The following is a 14,967-nucleotide window of genomic DNA, read 5'->3' on the forward strand; positions in this document are numbered from 1 at the left end:
CAGATGCTGGCGTGTGAGACACCTTGATTTGTGCCTTCTCCGAGTAGTAACGAATGTTATCTCAGTCCATGTGTTGTTGCATTCACAATTGGCATTAGACGATGGAGTGTTCCGCGTGAGTAGTGCACCGATCAAGTCGTGAGACAACTGGCCAAGAGCTCCAAAGTCGTGGGAACGAGTCTGTAGACTTTCAACGCGGTCCTTGACGCTTTCACCTTTCCTTTCACTTTGGCAACAATATCAACCCCAGCGCCATCGACATTCGACATGTGCTCGAGATCCATGTTAGACCGGTGAACTGTCCTCAAAAAGTTGTCACACGCCTGCATGGCGTCTTTTTTAACGACGTTAAGCGAGCTTCTCGCCGCTGGAGTCGGGCTGTCGTATGGTCTTGGGTTCCTCATCTTTGCACTCGGGTGGGCCGTCAGGCAGAAAGAGTATTGGTCGGCGCCGTCCAACGATCAGAAAGTTCGGCTACGTCAGGCATCGCGACATCTCTGGTCCCTTTCTGAAGAGGTTGCAGGGCCCGCAAAGCACAACTTCCTTCAGTTGCCTGACGGACCGCAGCTGCACTACTTGACACCTTTACGGCCTTCTTCGAGTGTCAACAAGCTCATTGTGCTCCTGTAAGCAGACTGAAGGGTGCTAGGCATTCTGGCGTGTCCTAAGACATCTGCTGACATTGCACCCGTTGCTTTCAGGCATGGATTTCCAGACTCGGCCTTTCTGTTCAAACGACAGCTCAATTCAGCTCTGGCAGATGAGGCTCAACTCGTAGCGTTGGATCTCCCTGGTTGTGGAGGAAGCGATAGTCTGGCCTCGTACGAACCGGATCAAATGCTGAACACGATAGCCAGCGCCATCGTTCTCTTGAAGCAGCAGTACCTGAAAGGTACACCAGGGTCGTATTGCCTTCTAGTGGGACATGATTGGGGAGGCGTCATTGCATACCGTATCGCGGCGGAGACTGAACAGCTTGTGGATCGTGTTGTTACCATCAATGCGCCGTACATGGCGTACACCGCCAGTGTTCTGAGGTCGCACGTGTCGAACGCCAGAACCTTGCTCTCGCAGTTGTGTTTCGGCGAGGCAATGCGCGAGTTGAACCCTGTCATGTCGCAGATTCGCAAGTCTGGCTACACGTACATGTTGACGCTGCCACTCCCGCTCGCCAGGAGAATGCCTCAGCTAGCTGCTTGCTTGGTCAAGTTTGTGCAACGCATGGAGCATGGGCATCACGGCGAGCCGAGTCCAGACGAGGTCGCCATGCGTCTTGCTATGGCATATGGTCCAAGTTCTCTTGAACAGGAGACGGCCAGTAGCTCCAGCTCCAGCTCCAGCTATGGTTCATCTGTTTTTGCCCGGTCACAGACCCAGCCGCCGGGTGACTGGGACCAGAAGGTATTGTTATATTCTGCTGGCCTCTTGTTAGGGCAGTGGACGCCATCATTTGCTGGTCATCGAGTATCCCAAGATGTCCCTGGTGGACTGGCGCACTTCAAGTGCCCTGTCGATATCATTTTTGGCATGCAGGATGTCGCCCTGGACTCGAGGGCTGTGGTGGATGGAATTGAAAGCTGTTTCGTGCCTGGATCGGGTAGCATATCGCGATTGCCTGATTGTGGACATTGGTCTATTATACAGGATGGTGGTGCGGATGCTTTGGAACTGAAGCTCCAGTCGGTCTTGCAAGATAATTAAATCGCGAGGCAATTGTCGGCCGCTTCGCCCGGATTCCCGTCGTCTCCGCTCAACGCACCTCGATCATAATGGTGTCTCGCAAGACGCCAAACTGATGGGCAGTGAAGAGAGCTTTCAAAGGGCAGAGTGACCTCATGTCAGGGCGGGCCTGAGGCCACATGTAAAAGCAGTCTGCCCAAAGTTTCTTCCAAGCGACGCTGTGTAAGACCTTGACGTTGCCAATGCCTCGTTGGGGAGATGCCGATGCAGATCTATAGCAACGCCGTTGCTGCTTCCGCCGAGGGTTCTGCAGTATGCGAGTGACCCGAGAGAAAATGTGCCTTGAGTATGCATCTGTGCCCGTGTCGGAAGGTGCTCTTCCATGCGACCTTGTGCAAAAGATCAGCAGAACCATCCGGCCAAGCCGGCAACTCCGCCGATGGGCACTCTGATACGATGCCTGCGTATGCTAATCGCAAGCTCTTGATCTCTGCCCCACGATGGCACAAGGGCTGATGACAGCGGCAACCAAGGTCATCGACATTTCGGGCACTGGAGTGGCCATATCTCGTGGCAGGTTGGTTCGAGCGGAAATACTGTGCTTGCCATGTAGACGTGCCCACCCCTCCCGACCTGTGTTTGCTTAGGAACGCCTCCAGCCTGCGTAACCTGTAGCACGACAGCGTTGGATAGGGTACGAGCTGCCTACCCGCGACAACAAGGTTGTCCGTAGGCCTTTAGAAGGATATTTCGTCTTAATCGTACTAGGACTGTATATCTTAAGAGGACCAGTCGCATTGCTGTTCAATTCACCGCGTTGGCCTTCAATGTTGTAGTCATATAGTGCTTCTAGGCGAAGTCCAGTCTCGAGGGGTGGGCACGTCTACGCTGCAAGCGCAATAACATGATATGAAAAGCTCCTCAATGCTCGTGCTCGGATTGTCGATTGACTTGCGGCTCATCCAAAGATGTCGTCGATAGCATTGCCTTTCTTTCGTTTCTTCTTCGACGGTTTATTGTTGGAGGTGGCAGTAGCTTTTCTCACTCTCGCGGAAGTTGCGTTCATAGTCCTCTCTTCAGGTCGTGACTTGAGTTCACCGACATCAACCTGATTCGGCACTTCCTCTCTCTGAATTACCTCTCCTAGGTCCTCTGCTGCAACGTTCTGTTGTTGCCTTGTTTCAGCTCCCCAGGCGTCCCTGCCGAATTCTTCAAGAACCTTTTCGACTTTGGCTTGGCCCATTTCTTCCAGATCAGCAGTAATGCCAACGATTTGACACACTTGTGAAAGTGCTGCCAACAATACTAATCCAAGCACCGAAAACCTTCCGTCTGCAATAAGCTGCGAGAAGGCGTGCTGCCACTTCGCGACCATGGTGTCGCGCCAGAAAAGTATGCGTTTTGATGTAGTGATAGCGATCTGAGCGTCTTGTGCTTTCTTTTTTGCCCGGGCAAGGTTCGTAAGCGCTACTGCATCGATTCGGTTAGAGTCGTTGACCAGAGCACTGAGCTGCTTTCGGAATATGGAAAAATGCCGCCACCATACACTTCTTCGGTGCTGATTCTTGTTGCGATGGTGGAAAAGGTGCAAGAGGTCGGCCAGATGTCGCAGTTCTGCTTGATCTGCATGTGATATATCGATGAGGCCGACGTCGGCCATTCTCACAGAATCTGATAATTCTCTGGTCCTGTCTTGCGGGTTAACTTGAGTGGCCTCGCCAGATATATCGGGTGCTCGTTCACGGTGATGTGACCGCAAATGTTATCAATTTCTGTTCAACTTCCAGGTAAGACGCCATCACTACTGTGGGTAGGCGATACCGATGAGTACGACGCTGTAGGATATCGCAGTCCGTGGACGACGGTCAGAAATGCGCTCCAGTCAAAGGGAACCTTGGAAGTCAATGTTGATGAATGAGGATGGGGGTCCAGACCATGGCGCGGCGATCGAAGCCGGTGTAGATAATGTGGGTGCGCTTCTGCCCGCGCTTGTGACGTGCCCAACATCCCACCCACCTTTGACCTCATCCGTTCTGGGATCGCGTGACTCGCCTTGATAAACACTGCTACCATGGCCTGAACGAATACATTCGCTGCCTTCGCAGCCACCTGACACTTTTCCCAATCCTATCACATCTGTACGACAACAGCCTACGTCACAATGGAGCCCCGGCGGCCACCAGAGTACCACCTCGAGATCGCCGCTGATAGACAGAGCATAAGAGATGTCGTGAAAGGTGAGACGAGGCGCATACTCATACATGATGCTCCAGTGCTCATACCTACCGCAGGCATCCTCCACACCATCTTCTTCCATCGCTACTTCACACCTCTCATTCCCTCCACGCACGAGATCCTCGACCAAACCCTCCCCTACGTCTCCTCCGAAGAGGTAGAGTCCCTGATTCTCAAACAAACACAGCTCCTCCTCCGCCACCTTGACGCCGCATCAAGCAGCAGTGGCGCTCAAACCTCCCCCACCTCCAGACCTAGAGGCCAGCTCGTAGTCCAATTCCTCGAAAAGAAACGTCGCAAGGGATGGTTCGTCGCCAAAGCAGATGAGGAAACAGTCTGGGAGAACTGGGTGATAGACGTGACCCTGACGACTGCGAGAAGTGAGCCCGAAGCGGTCAGGAATCGGAGGTTGATGGAGAGAGGGTTGGAGAAGGCGGCGATGAAGATTGTGGGAATTGTGAATAGGGAGAGGGGACACATTCCGCCGATTACGACGAATGAGAGTAATCCGTTCCCATATAATATACTGGTGAACCCGAAGGAGGGGGGGTGGGGAAAGGGCATGGGCATATTCTGAGACGAGAGGTGGATGGTTTGATAGGCTAGGACATGACTGGAGGCACGATGGTGTTCCAGGTGTATGAGGTGGTTGCTTTTGATGCTAAAGACGTGAGATACCCAGGCTAGATGGAGAGAAGATACTGGCCCCGGCAGATAGACCTTGGTCACCTTCGTCTCGGCCGTGTCAGACTGATACCCTTTGAAGCTTGTTGCAGGAGCTGCTCAGGACATCCCTCAGCGGATGCTTTCCCTACAGCTCATGCTGTAACGCACTGGCATAGTCTGTGGCTTGTACTGAGCTTTCTCGACGTGTCACCAGAGGAGGCGTGAGGTTGTAGTGAGTTCAGTGTATTGGTATCGATGCGTGATTGAAGAGTCTGTAGTGTAAAAAGAGCTGAAGCCTCTGGAGACCGATTAGAAGAGATGGAGCGTTGCTAATGTGCATCGAGTCAGCCGCAAATAGGTAGGACAGACATGTTCTCAGCTCGACGCCATAGCCAACGCCAATTCGCTTCTGCTGCATGAATGCACGCGGATCATGATCAGAAGTCCATCTCTGATAGCCCATTAGACTCAAAGCCAGAGAGATAGAGCCCATGGCGAGTACACGTCCGATGTCGATGCAAACGTGGGTACGATGTGGCTTCGTGATAGTAGTGTTGCAAGTGTTGTTGATGGAAGGGCGAGAAGGAGTGATCGTCCGAGCTTTGGTGAGTGGTCACCGAACATCAACTAGCGTCCGATATATCTCCGCGAATCAACAGTCAGTGTTCTCCGCGGAAGTCCTTCCGATGGATGCTCTGCCAGAAAGTTGCCCTCGACGCTCGACGCTCCGCCGTTCACTCACATCACTCCCGCCACACAGCATCATGTCATTCCCAGGCATGGGCCCGCCTGGCGCTGATCGTCCCGGCGCAAGCCTCGAGGAGCAGCAACAACAGCAAATGATCAAGCTGGTATGCGAAACAGCACGTCCCATCACACGAGCACATCCTAACTGACCTCCCAGATGCAAACCACGATGGAATCGTGCCCCGCGAAAACAGTCATGTCCGGCGGCATGGGCTTCGCCCTCGGCGGTGTCTTTGGCCTCTTCATGGCCTCCATGCGCTACGATACACCCCTCGGCCAAGGCCTCCCCGGCGGCGTTGGCGCTTCCTCAGCCAACATGACCAAAATTCCGATGCGCGAGCAGCTCAGGATGGGCTTTAAAGATATGGGACGTTCGTCGTATTCATCTGCGAAGAACTTTGGCTACATTGGAGCCATTTTTGCTGGGAGTGAGTGTGTTATTGAAGGCTTCAGGGCGAAGAACGATCTCGCGAATGGCGTCGCAGCGGGATGCTTTACGGGTGCTTTTCTGGCGAAGAGCGCAGGACCACAGGCTATGGCGTTTGGATGTGCGGGGTTTGCAGCATTTTCGGCCGCGATTGATGCGTATATGAAGATGCCGAGCGAGGATCGGGCGGCAGATCCTATCATTTGAAGAGGTGGAAGAGATGATGAGATATGAATACCCAAGATCGGGCAAGAGGTGGTGATTCGGCGCGAACTCGGGGCCTGCAGACACTACGTGGCGTACTGGTCTACGAAAGAAGCCAGACATTACAAAGGCCAGGCAGAGGTCTTGCGGCACCCACTGGATATCAGATTACAATCAGGCGCATGGAGCCTTCCTGCTGTCGGGCATGATTGCAGTAGGACCTTCCACCCCACTCCACCCAAAACCATGTCGACGAGGAAAAGACGGGCCGCTCCCTCATGGCACGAAGAGCCCATGGACAGAGGATACCAACAGTCCGACCATGCTCCAAGGGGGAGTCGTGTACGACCAGAAATATGCTGCCGGGACTGGCTACAACCCGCTCTGCAGGTATTGCTCCGACTCACTCGCAAGGAGGATTGGGCGGAACACCAGGCCTCCAGTTCCCTTCGAAATGTACATTAGCATTGTTTTTTACTTGCCATCGAGATCGCGAAGCAATCGAATTCGAGTCGACATATGAAGGCAAAGCAAGCGCATGAACGGCATATGCCCAATACTGCTTACCTCTGGTACATTCGACTCTTCACCTCCAAGGCCTTCGAAGTCGTTAAGATGTAGCAACTCATCCCTCCCTCACCTCTTCCTTGTCTGCTGCAGACGCATTGCTCGTAGACATGAGCTTCTTCTTATCCTTCTTGCTCTTTGCGCTGGCCTTCTTCAAATCTGAGGTCGCCCTCTTGCCCTCCGCCGCCTCCTTATCGAGCAGGCGTTGGAAGCTGTTGGCTGTGGTCTTCGGTCTCTGGTTTACCTGCTCCCCATCAACTGCATATGCATCCGCCGCAGGCACTCGATTCCTCTTGTCCTTCTCTTCTTTCTTGTCGTAGTAGTCAGCCGCTTTCGCCTTTTTGGCCTGCTTGACCTTAGTGGTTTTGTTGGGCATGCTGGGTCTTTCGTTTGTGATCTGTAAATGGTATGTTCTTGGGAATAACACTGCTGGCAGGTCGCTTATATGCCTGGTCCTGTTTAGCAAACAAGGTTAGTGCCTTCAAAGAATCATCAAATGGCTTGCTCGACAAAGCTCCGACGGCTAGGGACATGGACGTTCCATTGTTGTTCTATGCAGTTTCCATCATCTATGCATAAGCAATCGTGCTATCCTCCCTGATCCTGCCTTGCACCGATAGCTTGGTCTGGCCGCCAGCCACGGCCGGTCCAGTGACCGTGATTTGTCCTCTCGGCGACTCAGCTCCAACATCTCCCTCTCCACCCACAAGTTTCACCTCGACACTGCTGAGTGGGACACCGAAGTGCGAGTGACCTTGCCCATCGTCTCTCCTGTAGTCGAATACATTTGTCTGCGCCACTGCACCTGCTACCCTCGCGGCAGTGAGTGCATAGATGATGCGACTCCTGGTAAAGATACGCAGATCGGAAAGTTGGGTGGAGGTGAGTGCCGGCGAGCCGGCGCCAATGCGCTCAGAAGTCAATATAAGGCGCAGCTTCCCGGGTTCGCTACTGGTTGATGAAGGAGCGAGCAGCTTGAACAGCATGCCATCGGTAGGCATGCGGCCTGCAGATATAGTCTGGTCCTGAGTGTACTTGCCGAATCTTTGCAGTCCAGAGCTTATGCCGGCAGTCTCTTGATGGTGCAATTTCGCTAACGTCTCAGCGCTGGCAATGATGACTGTCGGAGCGATGCCTCGACGAGCCAAAGTCAGGTCGACACCAGGTACTGCAACGCTGTTGATTGCTAGGCTGCTGTGCGTGAAGAGTGCGGCGAATGTGTTGGTCAGGACGTAGTTGTGTGTGAAAGTGTCGGCTGGTAGAACGAGGTCGGCAGAAGTCAGGCGTTGGCGCAGAGGTATCGCCGATATGAGAGCAGCGACAGCCGAGACGATGTTCTCCTGTGTGAAGCTGACAATTTCTGTGTTCTCCGAGTGTTGCCAAACTGTGATGACATCGCCCGGCTTCTCCGCAGCGTTGTTAGGTAGCTCGGCGCTGGCACTGGCCTTGTTGTCTTCGACGATGCTGTGCCAGACTCCTACAGAAAGACGTCCCTCAGGCGTGCCATCCCAGTCCATGTGCCGGCTAGTTCTCTCCACAACTAAGGTGACATGCTTCACGCTGCTTATTGCCTGGACCAACTCTTCTAGCGGCACATTACCAGCTGCACATACCAGGGTATCAGCTCCGGTCTCGCCCAGAAGCTCGTACAACTTTGCATGTGGAAGATTGTACGGAAGCAGGATTGGAGTAAGGCCGTAGAAAGCGGTGGCTACAAGTGTTAGTCAAGGCGGTCGAATGTCATGGATCTGCTCATACCAAAGATTGTCTGCAGATACTCAATGCTATTCGGCAGGTATATGGCAACCTTCTGGGCCCCGTCCTTCTTGAAATGTCGCCCAACGATTCCGATCTCTTTGCTCAGCTCATCAATGTCATGCTCAACAAGCTCTTCCTTGCCAAAGACGGTCATGATCAGTCCCTGCGGTATCTCCTTGTTGTCAGCACCCTGTGTGCCACGTCGCTGGACCTCACGCCAAATGTCTCGAACATCTCCGTCCTTCCCGCTTGCCCAACGTGGTGCACCAGCATCTTTGACGTTCAAGCCAGTGCGGAGCGGGTAGCCGTGCGGAACTTCTGGAGATCTGTAGATGGCTGACTCGCCCTTGTTCCGGACTGCTGAAGCTGTAGCTTGTCGTGCTAGGAGCAGAGGGTGCGTGTCCGGCTCGTCAGTGTAGATCAGAGGGTAGATCAAGACGCCGACCAAGACGACAGCCAGCAGCGTCGTGACCAGCGACCATTCCGATAGCACCTTCGCTACCTGAGCGTCGAGCGACTGCAGTGACGAGGACATGCTGCTGGTCGGTTCACTTCAGGACTTGTTGCATGTGAGCGTCTGCCATGGCCGTGTAAGATGCGGAATCGGTGCCCGGTATGGCCCTACGGGACGAGTGAGAGCTGAGTGGCGCCGCAGATCAGCCAGAAACATTCTTCCGACAAGTCGAACTTTAACGCGGCGCTCTCGGCCTCTGGCCTCTCGCATAGCAACCAAGCCTCAAGGAAACAATGGAGAAGACGACGACAAAGACGGCGATGCGATAGACGATACGCGCACCAAGGCGCCGCGTACTAACAGGCTAACAACAGCAGCACGAATAGCAGCACCAACACGCGATCAGTCCGCGCCAATGTCCTCCACCGCCATCATCCCATCATCGCAAACAGTCGCGCAGACTGCAGCCGGCGTCAAGAATGAAGTCAAGAGCATCTCGCCCTTCTCGAACAGCAGCATAACCCTCCCAGCACTCAACCTCACCCCGAAGAAAGATGCTGCGACACCCCATAAAGTCAACACACCACCGCCCAGACACGACTCGGGCTGGGTACATCCTCGCATGAACGACGTCATCCGCCGCCGCAACGCGACCAACTTCGACGGCAGCAACGTTAAAGCAATCCTCATCAGCTCGGGCCTGATCCTCTTCTCTTTCTTCGTGCCCAATATATACCGCTCAGTGTGAGTACAAAACTCTCAATTTGCACCGCGGATCATGCTAACGGCCATGTAGCATCCCACATTCCTGGCTCCAAGCCATTCACCCTTACCAGCTTTATACACTCTGGGCAATCGACCTCCTCTTCCTCGTCAACATTATCATGTCCGCCATGCCCTTGTACCGAAAAGCAGACGCATGCGAAGATATCCCACTATCACCGAATCAGCGATCACTCCTTGGCCTCCCTCCCATGTCGAGACCCGCCACGCCACAGGAGAAGGAGCAATGGGTCACACCGCCGAGGTTCTCGAAATCAGCAACACCGCGATCGACCAGCAGCAGTATACGACCAGAACCCAGTGGTTCACCGCTCAGTGGACGAGGCACGCCCCTGGAAAACAGTACTTCATTCTCAAACTCGAGGAGGTCAACATCAGGATCGCCATTCGCGCCGAGTACGCAGGAGCAGACGATCGGTAGCGGGTCGCCGTATAGTGATAGGCTGAGGAGTGGGGGCGAGAGACGGAGGTTAAGCTACACCAACACGAGGAGCTCGCCACTCAGCTTGAGTGAATTCGAGGAGGCGGGCAGAAGTGCGCATACACCAACAAAGGGAAGCAAAGCCAGCGTGGGTCTCAATAACAAGTGGCTGTACCAGACGGGAAGAGGTAGCCCTAGCAGTGATGTTGGTTTCGGTAGGAGAAGTCGATATGCTGGCTTTATTTGAACAGCGGTGTCCATTGGTCAAATGAGATAAGAATCAGCTCGTGAAACCATCAGCACTCATCAAACCGCGATCATGTGAATGTCCTCCGTATGCTCGACTGTACGTATAGGTACACTGCACGATACGGAGAGCGTGATGAAGCAAGGAGCTCTATGCGAAGTGATTGTGCAATTGCTCGTTTCCTAAATACCCTCCAGGCATCTGATGGCCTAAGCAATACGTACGTACACTGGGCTCCATGGTGTTGTGCTGCTGCACGATGATCATATTACGTATTGAGTTTTAATGTGACAGAACCTCATCACACTCCTATCCGGGCGATACTCCAAGCGCCTTGCTAAGTCGACTCCCATGCCATAATACTCGTACAACACCCTACCGCCCCATGTCCATCCCTACCATCATCTAAACCTTCCCATTCCCCAAACTCGGCCCAAACGGATCCTCCTTCTCCCTCTTCTCTCGCTCCAGCTTTCTACGCTTGGCATCGTGCTCATCCACCTTTCCGTCCTCCGCCCCATTCCTCTTCATCGCCGCATGCGCCTTGATCAGATCCTTGGTCGTAGGGTCTCGACACAGATCCAGCTTCTTCTCCAGTGCGGCGCGTTCTTCCTTGCCCATGCTATCCTTCGGATTGTAGGATGCTAGTAATGCTGCACATGCTTGGATCGTTGCGAGGATCTTGGGGCGGGAGTCGAGGGTTAGAGGGAGTTTTGTGTCCAGGTAGAACTCGGCTAGGGGAGAGTCTGCGATGTGGAGAGCTGCGAGGAGGATTTGTGAGGGTGTGTAGAGGAAGTATGCATCGGTAAGACTTGCGGGGCCGTCGCAGAGTGTCTTTGCTGTCGCGTAGGACGCCTGGATACGGTCGATGAAGTGTTTCTTTCCCATTGTGCCGTCTGGTGGTGCTTTCCACGGCGTCCTGCAGTCCTGCGGTGGAGGCTTCAATTGCTTCAATGCTTCCTGGACATCCCTCTCACTTCGCTGTTCCACGCCTTTGACAGTGGCCACTAGCCCTTCTGCCATGTTCAACAACTCCATGAGGACACCCTTAAGACCTCGAAATGGTTGTCGCACATCCAGGGTGAAGCGCAGTGCTTGCATGATCTTATACTCTGGCGCGAGGATGGCTTCAGGATCCGCACTGATGCTCTGGGCGAACTTTGTGACTGTGAGGTGGTATGCTTCGGTCTTGCTGGCGAGGAAGAGCATCGTCTTGTATATCTCCTTGGGTGGGTATGTCATGCATGAGTTGGAGAGGTAGAAGCGTTTGAGGTATTGCACCGCGACGGGCTTGATGTTGGAGGGCCATTTCAGGTGGTCGGCGGTGGTTTGGATGAGTTCGCAGTATCGGTGTACTAGTCGTAGCTCTTCTCGTTCTGTCAGGTATTCCGGTTGGGATGTTCCATTCTGTGGACGATCAGCCGTTTGGCTGGCATGTTGATGCGCTCGTGTGAGGGCGAGTTCGTGGGTCTTTCGGCGTTGTGCGGCGAGTTGTTCTGGCGAAAAGGACCACAGTCGGTATTGAGTGGAGGTGCGGTAGATGTCGTCTTCGGACAGCCGTCCTGCTGTGCTCATGTTGGAGGTGGTGTCTGCTGCGATTGAGTGCGAGGTGCTGGCTTCATGACGCTTGAAGTCCTCCACTTCCCGAACAACAACTTCTTGCATGTGAAGTTCAACCGCAGATCCATCAACAACATCACTCTACATACATGTGTATCTAGTACAAGTTGACGATCTCATGTGGCAAAGTCAGCACTCTCCACTATATGTCACACTTCCAGACAAAGACCTGTCAAGCAAGCAACGGAACCATATCGACTCTTCGCGGTCAATGCTAACAACAGGAAAGGCACTGCATCTCAGTTGTGCGCGTTGGAATGAACCTTCTGGCACTACCCTCGGAGCTCATAGCCCATATTGCTCGCCATCTTGATGATGTCGATGTGTTCAGTGTCCGCCTTGGCCACCCAAACCTGGAACGAGCGTGCTTCTCGCTCTTTGGTCAACGCTTCTTCCGCAAGAGAGGCTTTCTCATTCTCCATGCGTCGCTAGATGTTTTGCAATCAATAGCCGAGCATCCGGAGCTGAGAAAGTACATGCAACACGTCTGGTTCAACCCAGATTACTACACTTTCCTACCACCAGATTGTTGTGACGATCTCCCGGATGGATACGAACTGCCAAAGATATGGACGGAAGACGCTGCGAGGGCATTGGCACCACACGGTCGTTACAAGGAGATTGCATCTTTTATGGCCCACAGTCGCCAGTACGACAAGCTCTTGAACACTCGCGAGCTTGAGCGGCAACTTGCCAAGGCATTTCAAGGCTTGCCCAACCTCATGACGGTAGGGATGCGTAGGAGCGAGGACTACGCACCATATGGCTGGAGGCTGCTGAAAGACGCCATCGGTCAGGACCCGCGAGTTATAGGACCGATAGAACGCCAGACAGCCCTGCAAATGTCCGGACCGACTTGTCTCTTCGTTGCAATTGTGAGAGCTTTGGCGGGAATCGATCGACCGCTCGAGCGCTTGTATACAGATGCAATCGAGCTAGAGCGTTTGCCAGCGAAGCTCCTGTCCAGGATCAATATGACCGCTGCGCTAGCTTCAATGAAATATGTGGAGCTCAATATCGTCAAGGGCTGGCAGTCTCAGGCCGGTTACGATAGCGATGAGTCGGATCGGAGTGAGTCGGATGCAAGCAATCACAATTGGCATCACAATCGTGGTCACTATGGACAAGGCCTGGTGAAGTTCTTCAAGGCCACACCCCGTTTACTCGAACTTGGCCTTCAGATTTTTCCCGACCAGATGCAGAGTCATCTCGTGGCTCCCACCCCTCGCGACCCGTCCAGCTGGCGTAGAAGCTATGCTTTCAAGGCCTTCCAGCGCCTTACATCAGAGATCACGCTTCCACACTTGACCCGAATCAAGCTAGAGAAGCTCACAACGACCTCGAAGATACTGTCCGACTTTCTTCGACCGTGTTCCGAACGTCTCATCAGCCTCAAGCTCCGTGACATCAGGCTACTTTCCTCAAAAGACGAGCCACGGCCATGGGAGACTATGTTCATCTTCCTTGCTACAAAGTGTCCACGACTAGAACACATACTGTTTTATCATCTAATGTATGAGCAAGGCGGTATCTCATACACAGAGGAACCACCCTTAGCTCCTCCTGCTGAGACGGACACGGATGATTACATCGAAGACCCACTATGGCCGGTGCATGCTGGCCAAGCCATGTTCGCCAAGTATGACCACATCACTATGCGAGTCGACGGCCAAGAAGCAGTGAGAGCGAAGCTAGAAGAGATCGCTGAGCGACACTGGTACCATCGACCGCTTTTCAGCTATGCCATGGACGAAAGCCAGTGGCATACAGACACGAGCGATGAAGAGTGGTAACACGGACTCATCAAGAAGGCAGCAAATCACGCAAGCCGTTCAGCATATCTAAACACCAACCATCCTTCACGTGTACGTCTTTCTCTTACTTCACAACTTCCACTTCACCACCAAAGGCTCAGTCTCAAAATCCCGGAACCACTTTAACCGCCGCAACCGCCTCCCGAAACTCCCTGATTTCTTCAACAAGCCGAGTAAACATATCACGCTGCCTCTCCCTCGGTGTCTTCTTCCTCCCTTCATCCTGAAGCTCCATCGATGTGGCGATCTTTTTCGGCGCCACCATGAGCTGTCTAAAGTCCAGCTCTTTGGTGTAGGCCCGGCGTAAGACGCTGTGGTACTCTCTGCCGCAAGCGGCGTTGGCGACACACATCACCCTCATGACAGTTTCCATCTGTTCATCTGGGACATTCTTCTCACGCCAGGTGGCAAAGTTGGATTCTTCGTCGATGGCTGTCTTGATGAGATCGAGGAGGGCTTCGGTCTCGGCGTCGAAGGTGGGAAGTGAGGTACCTCGGAAACGCGGTTGTGTCATTTGGAAGACAAGGCTCGCAAAGTGATGTGATGAGACGGAGAGTGATGGGCGTGAGAAGATTGGGATCAAGTCTATAGTGGACTGTAGAAGTGCAGCAAACAGGGTATGAAAAGGCATGCTCGATGACTGTTTGCCTCGGAGCATCAACGAAAGCCTGCAGACTGGGACTGGGACGGACTGTTTAGCAGAAAGAAGCAACGACTCGCCCGCAAGGGCTGCTCCTCTATCCAAATTTGACAGCATAGTGGCGTGGTAGCCCACGGAGGCTTCAAGCAACGCGTGGTGATTTCCAGTCTCCTGTCTTTGTCTGCCTGCTGCATAGCCCTAGACCGATGACCAGGCGACTCTCACTAGCACACCGACGGCCTTTCACCCATGGAGCAGTCATGCAATACCATAGAGGCCTCTTCTACACCTAAACAGAGCCAAACTTCTGCAGAATCAATTCGAGGCCTCATAGACGCCATCCACACCGACAGCTACTTCTCCATCTTCGCCCAAGAGCTGCCAAAAGACAAGTTGGACGAAGCCTTGCGCATCGCCAGAAAGGAGCTTAGCCATCACAAGCAGCAATACAACACGGCTGTTCAATCTGCGGAGAAGAGGAAGCTCAACGTCGAGAGAAATAAAATCACGGAGAAGCCGGTCAAGCTCAAGGGCGTCAAGGAAAGCCATGCCGAGAGGGACCCGAACGAGGTCAAGGAGAAGTTGATAAAGTTGGCAGAAGCAGCACGCAAGTATCGCGTTGCCGCGAGGGCGATTGAGAACAAAGTTGAGAAAGCCTCGGAGAGCTTGAAGAATATGTAGCATGTTACTGGGTTAGTCTCGTG

The 14,967-nt window shown here is 53.5% G+C and overlaps 11 protein-coding genes across 11 annotated transcripts; 6 read left to right on the top strand and 5 right to left on the bottom strand.

Annotated features, from left to right (window-relative positions):
- Window positions 1-327: 327 nt before the first annotated feature.
- Window positions 328-1,701, top strand: CLAFUR5_07274 (Epoxide hydrolase 3; the record flags this gene model as incomplete). The annotated part of the gene is made up of 2 exons (XM_047906422.1): window positions 328-626; window positions 702-1,701. The coding sequence occupies 2 exons, from the start codon at window positions 328-330 to the stop codon at window positions 1,699-1,701; spliced, it is 1,299 nt and encodes a 432-aa protein (XP_047763026.1).
- Window positions 1,702-2,638: 937 nt separating this feature from the next.
- CLAFUR5_07275 (uncharacterized protein) lies at window positions 2,639-3,340 on the bottom strand (the record flags this gene model as incomplete). The annotated part of the gene is made up of 1 exon (XM_047906423.1): window positions 2,639-3,340. One exon carries the CDS (start codon window positions 3,338-3,340, stop codon window positions 2,639-2,641), a length of 702 nt encoding a protein of 233 aa, XP_047763027.1.
- Window positions 3,341-3,841: 501 nt separating this feature from the next.
- Window positions 3,842-4,492, top strand: CLAFUR5_07276 (uncharacterized protein; the record flags this gene model as incomplete). The annotated part of the gene is made up of 2 exons (XM_047906424.1): window positions 3,842-3,917; window positions 3,972-4,492. The coding sequence occupies 2 exons, from the start codon at window positions 3,842-3,844 to the stop codon at window positions 4,490-4,492; spliced, it is 597 nt and encodes a 198-aa protein (XP_047763028.1).
- An 853-nt stretch (window positions 4,493-5,345) lies between these two features.
- Window positions 5,346-5,962, top strand: CLAFUR5_07277 (Mitochondrial import inner membrane translocase subunit tim22; the record flags this gene model as incomplete). The annotated part of the gene is made up of 2 exons (XM_047906425.1): window positions 5,346-5,432; window positions 5,486-5,962. 2 exons carry the CDS (start codon window positions 5,346-5,348, stop codon window positions 5,960-5,962), a joined length of 564 nt encoding a protein of 187 aa, XP_047763029.1.
- A 622-nt stretch (window positions 5,963-6,584) lies between these two features.
- CLAFUR5_07278 (uncharacterized protein) lies at window positions 6,585-6,902 on the bottom strand (the record flags this gene model as incomplete). The annotated part of the gene is made up of 1 exon (XM_047906426.1): window positions 6,585-6,902. One exon carries the CDS (start codon window positions 6,900-6,902, stop codon window positions 6,585-6,587), a length of 318 nt encoding a protein of 105 aa, XP_047763024.1.
- Window positions 6,903-7,095: 193 nt separating this feature from the next.
- Window positions 7,096-8,819, bottom strand: CLAFUR5_07279 (uncharacterized protein; the record flags this gene model as incomplete). The annotated part of the gene is made up of 2 exons (XM_047906427.1): window positions 7,096-8,237; window positions 8,285-8,819. The coding sequence occupies 2 exons, from the start codon at window positions 8,817-8,819 to the stop codon at window positions 7,096-7,098; spliced, it is 1,677 nt and encodes a 558-aa protein (XP_047763025.1).
- Window positions 8,820-9,153: 334 nt separating this feature from the next.
- Window positions 9,154-10,189, top strand: CLAFUR5_07280 (uncharacterized protein; the record flags this gene model as incomplete). The annotated part of the gene is made up of 2 exons (XM_047906428.1): window positions 9,154-9,482; window positions 9,535-10,189. The coding sequence occupies 2 exons, from the start codon at window positions 9,154-9,156 to the stop codon at window positions 10,187-10,189; spliced, it is 984 nt and encodes a 327-aa protein (XP_047763424.1).
- A 405-nt stretch (window positions 10,190-10,594) lies between these two features.
- On the bottom strand, window positions 10,595-11,764 carry CLAFUR5_07281 (Cyclin CCL1; the record flags this gene model as incomplete). Its single annotated transcript, XM_047906429.1, has 1 exon — window positions 10,595-11,764. The coding sequence occupies one exon, from the start codon at window positions 11,762-11,764 to the stop codon at window positions 10,595-10,597; it is 1,170 nt and encodes a 389-aa protein (XP_047763423.1).
- A 302-nt stretch (window positions 11,765-12,066) lies between these two features.
- Window positions 12,067-13,602, top strand: CLAFUR5_07282 (uncharacterized protein; the record flags this gene model as incomplete). The annotated part of the gene is made up of 1 exon (XM_047906430.1): window positions 12,067-13,602. One exon carries the CDS (start codon window positions 12,067-12,069, stop codon window positions 13,600-13,602), a length of 1,536 nt encoding a protein of 511 aa, XP_047763426.1.
- A 124-nt stretch (window positions 13,603-13,726) lies between these two features.
- CLAFUR5_07283 (uncharacterized protein) lies at window positions 13,727-14,137 on the bottom strand (the record flags this gene model as incomplete). Its single annotated transcript, XM_047906431.1, has 1 exon — window positions 13,727-14,137. One exon carries the CDS (start codon window positions 14,135-14,137, stop codon window positions 13,727-13,729), a length of 411 nt encoding a protein of 136 aa, XP_047763425.1.
- Window positions 14,138-14,512: 375 nt separating this feature from the next.
- On the top strand, window positions 14,513-14,944 carry CLAFUR5_07284 (uncharacterized protein; the record flags this gene model as incomplete). Its single annotated transcript, XM_047906432.1, has 1 exon — window positions 14,513-14,944. The coding sequence occupies one exon, from the start codon at window positions 14,513-14,515 to the stop codon at window positions 14,942-14,944; it is 432 nt and encodes a 143-aa protein (XP_047763428.1).
- Window positions 14,945-14,967: the final 23 nt, after the last annotated feature.

Source organism: Fulvia fulva, chromosome 6, assembly GCF_020509005.1.
Source record: "Fulvia fulva chromosome 6, complete sequence".
Lineage (NCBI taxonomy): Eukaryota > Fungi > Ascomycota > Dothideomycetes > Mycosphaerellales > Mycosphaerellaceae > Fulvia > Fulvia fulva.